The sequence below is a fragment of the Nematolebias whitei genome, chromosome 2, assembly GCF_014905685.2.
Source record: "Nematolebias whitei isolate Nwh7 chromosome 2, NemWhi1, whole genome shotgun sequence".
In the NCBI taxonomy this organism is placed as follows: Eukaryota; Metazoa; Chordata; class Actinopteri; order Cyprinodontiformes; family Rivulidae; genus Nematolebias; species Nematolebias whitei.
Genome location: NC_056499.1, coordinates 27460632 through 27464171, shown reverse-complemented (window position 1 = coordinate 27464171; position 3540 = coordinate 27460632). Strand labels below are relative to the sequence as shown.

At 41.2% G+C, this 3540-nt stretch overlaps 1 protein-coding gene across 1 annotated transcript; it reads left to right on the top strand.

Moving 5' to 3' along the window:
* The first annotated feature begins 317 nt into the window (after positions 1-317).
* LOC119423704 (cytochrome P450 1A1) lies at positions 318-3290 on the top strand. The gene is made up of 7 exons (XM_037691113.1): positions 318-414; positions 729-1603; positions 1708-1834; positions 1931-2020; positions 2153-2276; positions 2425-2511; positions 2642-3290. Exons 2-7 carry the CDS (start codon positions 764-766, stop codon positions 2937-2939), a joined length of 1566 nt encoding a protein of 521 aa, XP_037547041.1. The 5' UTR covers positions 318-414; positions 729-763; the 3' UTR covers positions 2940-3290.
* The last annotated feature ends 250 nt before the right edge of the window (positions 3291-3540 follow it).

Genomic DNA, 3540 nt, shown 5'->3' with positions numbered 1-3540 from the left:
GTTTCTGCGTGCAATCAGAACCTGCAGAGCAGCAGATGATATGAAGTTGAAGATTTATCAGATAAAAACTGATTTACAGCCGCTCTGCCTTTGATGGTTCTCTGAGGAGAACTCTGTAAAGCACCCAAGTTGTGTAATTTCAAGACTAATTATGATACCAGCTCAGCACACAAGCCTTTTTCTTTTTTTCAGTTTCAAACTTCATTCATTAGAGAGGTGGAGAGGAGAGAGAGGGTGATGACGTCACGCCATTAGGCAGCCAATCACATTGCTCAGTGCTCTATAAAAATAAGAGTCCACTCAGTTTTAAAGAGTTAGGAGAGGCAACCTGGAGAACAACTTTACAAAACAATCTTTTCTTTTTTCTTTAACATTTTGGAAAAGCGTCTCCCAGCTCTTCATCATTTAACCAAGGTAAGTTAAATATAAATATTTATTTTCCCAGATTAGGGCTAAAATGCTTGTTTAAATTAAAACCTCAATATAAATGCATTAATTGCACATGCCTTTTGGAATAATTTGCACACCAGTAAGAGTGGGGAGTTTTAAGCGCACAGTACATCAGCCATTGTATATTATCTAACTGTGTGCAAAGATCAAACTGCAGAGCGGAGCACATGGCTCTGTTCTCACTTACTTCAAACTTAACTGAGCGTACAATTTGTTGCACAACACCTTTTCTTCTCCCTGCCAACAATGATCTAATCCTCATCTTATTTAATTTACAGGTTCAGTGGAACACAAGAAAAAAATTGTCGTCATCATGGCGTTAATGATACTGCCATTCTTTGGAGCACTGTCTGTATTTGAGGGTCTGATAGCCTTGACGACGGTGTGCTTGGTTTACCTGACACTCAAGCAGTACCGCACAAAGATTCCTGAGGGACTTTGCCAACTCCCTGGTCCAAAAGCTCTTCCTGTCATTGGAAATTTGTTGGAGGTGGGCAAAACGCCCTACCTGAGTCTCACTGAAATGAGCAAGCGTTATGGAGATGTCTTCCAGGTTCAGCTTGGCTCACGTCCTGTTGTCATTCTGAGTGGTTTAGAAACTGTCAGACAGGCTCTTGTCAAGCAAGGAGATGACTTTTCCGGCAGACCTGACTTGTACAGCTTCAGCTTCATCAATGACGGCAAGAGTCTGGCCTTCAGCACAGACAAAGCTGGTATTTGGCGGACTCGCAGAAAGCTGGCCTACAGTGCCCTGCGTTCTTTCTCCACCCTGGAGTGCAAGACCTCAGAGTACTCCTGTGTGCTGGAAGAACACGTCAGCAAAGAGTGCAAGTATTTGATCAAAGAACTTGACACTGTCATGAAGACCGAAGGCAAATTCGACCCTTTCCGTTACATCGTTGTCTCTGTTGCCAACGTGATCTGTGGCATGTGCTTTGGCCGGCGCTATGACCACCACGACCAGGAGCTGCTGAGCTTGATAAACCTCTCTGAGGATTTTGCCCAAGTGACAGGCAATGGAAACCCCGCCGACTTCATCCCTGCCCTGCAGTACCTGCCCAGCAAAAGTATGACAAAGTTTGTCGATCTCAACAATCGCTTCTGCAGCTTTGTCAAAAGGATTGTCAATGAGCACTACATCACTTTTGACAAGGTACTCCACACACGCCCTGCCTTATGCCTTAATCAGCCCAATCTACTTGAATGGTACTATCTTTTATTTTTAGTCACTAATGATTTACTAACGATTTACTTCAGGACAACATCCGTGACATTACAGACTCCCTGATTGATCACTGCGAAGACAGGAAGTTGGACGAGAACTCCAACGTCCAGATATCAGATGAGAAGATTGTTGGAATTGTCAATGACCTCTTTGGGGCTGGTACGTTTGGTACATGCTGTGATGAAGCTGATAAAACTGTATGTTGTCATTAGTCTATAAAAATCCACCAGCTTCATCCTTCTGTTTTTCTTCAAGGTTTTGACACCATCTCAACTGGTCTGTCCTGGGCTGTGATGTACTTGGTAGCTTATCCAGAGATAGAGCAGAGGCTTTTTGAAGAAATGAGTGAGTTCAGCTTTTTCTGTGCAAATTTAACCTTGGATTACTTTCATGGCCATGTAACATAAATACATACTCTGCTCACACATTTGACCGTGGCTCTCTAATCATAATTTGATCGTCTTTTTTTGTTTTCAGAGGAGAAAATAGGTCTGGATCGTGCTCCCACTCTCTCTGATAGAAACAACTTACCCTTGTTGGAGGCCTTCATCCTTGAGCTCTTTCGCCATTCTTCATACTTGCCCTTCACAATCCCACATTGGTAAGACTTTGTCTTTTTAAACACAGTGGAATAGCATGTTTGCTTGGAAAAATATACTGTCATGGACATATAAAGTGTCTCAGAGGGAAAAACAAAGATGGACAAGCAGGTTGCCATCAACATAATAATGTGTTCTTTCTGTTTTTAGTGCTACAAAAGACACATCCCTGAATGGTTACTTCATTCCCAAAGACACATGTGTCTTCATCAACCAGTGGCAGATTAATCATGACCCGTAAGTTTTATCTTAGCAATATTGATATTGAGACTAATTACAGGTTAGAAAGTGCTGATTCAATTTAAATACCTAATTCATTATGTTTTAAAGCTTGTTTTAATTTTTTCTTATTCATTCCATCTCCCAGTGAAGTGTGGAAGGACCCGTCTTCCTTCATCCCAGACCGTTTCCTCAGTGATGACGGTACTGAGGTGAACAAACTCGATGGAGAGAAGGTCATTACTTTTGGCTTGGGAAAGCGGCGCTGCATCGGTGAGGTTATTGCACGAAACGAAGTCTTCCTCTTCTTGGCTTTCATCATCCAAAAGCTGCACTTCTACCAGCTGCCTGGAGAGCCACTGGATCTGACCCCAGAGTACGGACTCACGATGAAGCACAAACGATGCTACCTGGGAGTCAAATTAAGAGTTGAGAATGAGAAGTGAAGCTGTTTACAATTCTGAAAGACTCTGAAGGTGGTTTATGCTGACTCTGAGCTTATAGCAGTCAGCGAAAGAAGCATCTTTCTAAGAACGTGAGGCACTAGAGGATTTATCTGTAGAGCTAATGGCATTGAGGCAGACGAATGAAGCTTGCTTGAAGCAAATTGTAAGAAATGTTTTGTTTTTGACATATTTAGTATGCAAAACAAAGTTTCTGCTTCTCTGGGAAGTTTAAGGAGATGCTTTGTTTCTTCTGATGTGTGGTTCTCTGATATACAGTAAGAAGGTTCCATTCAGAAATGAGAAAACGTGCTATCGGAGCTGTTCAACTTTTGGAACGAGTATGTTTTAATCAGTATGCATTGATATGAAGGACACCTCAAGTAAATAGACGTCACACTTGTAAGCTAATTGTGTTCATTTCATTATACTGTATAGGTGTCAACACTGAAGCTATATTTGTATCCCAAAATGTGATTATGTTTGTATATTAACATCTCTATATATTTGATAGGTCATTTTTATGATCCAAGCATCTGTAAATGTTTGAGGTGAAATACTTTTTAATAATTCTGGAAAACAAACAAGTTGTACAATATTATGC

Bases quoted from the DNA above. Each gene is read 5' to 3' on its own strand.
- LOC119423704 (XM_037691113.1), top strand. From the start codon at position 764: ATGGCGTTAATGATACTGCCATTCTTTGGAGCACTGTCTGTATTTGAG. The intron at 1,835-1,930 runs GTACGTTTGGTA...TTTTTCTTCAAG, and splicing joins CAATGACCTCTTTGGGGCTG to GTTTTGACACCATCTCAACT. The intron at 2,277-2,424 runs GTAAGACTTTGT...TTCTGTTTTTAG, and splicing joins CCCTTCACAATCCCACATTG to TGCTACAAAAGACACATCCC.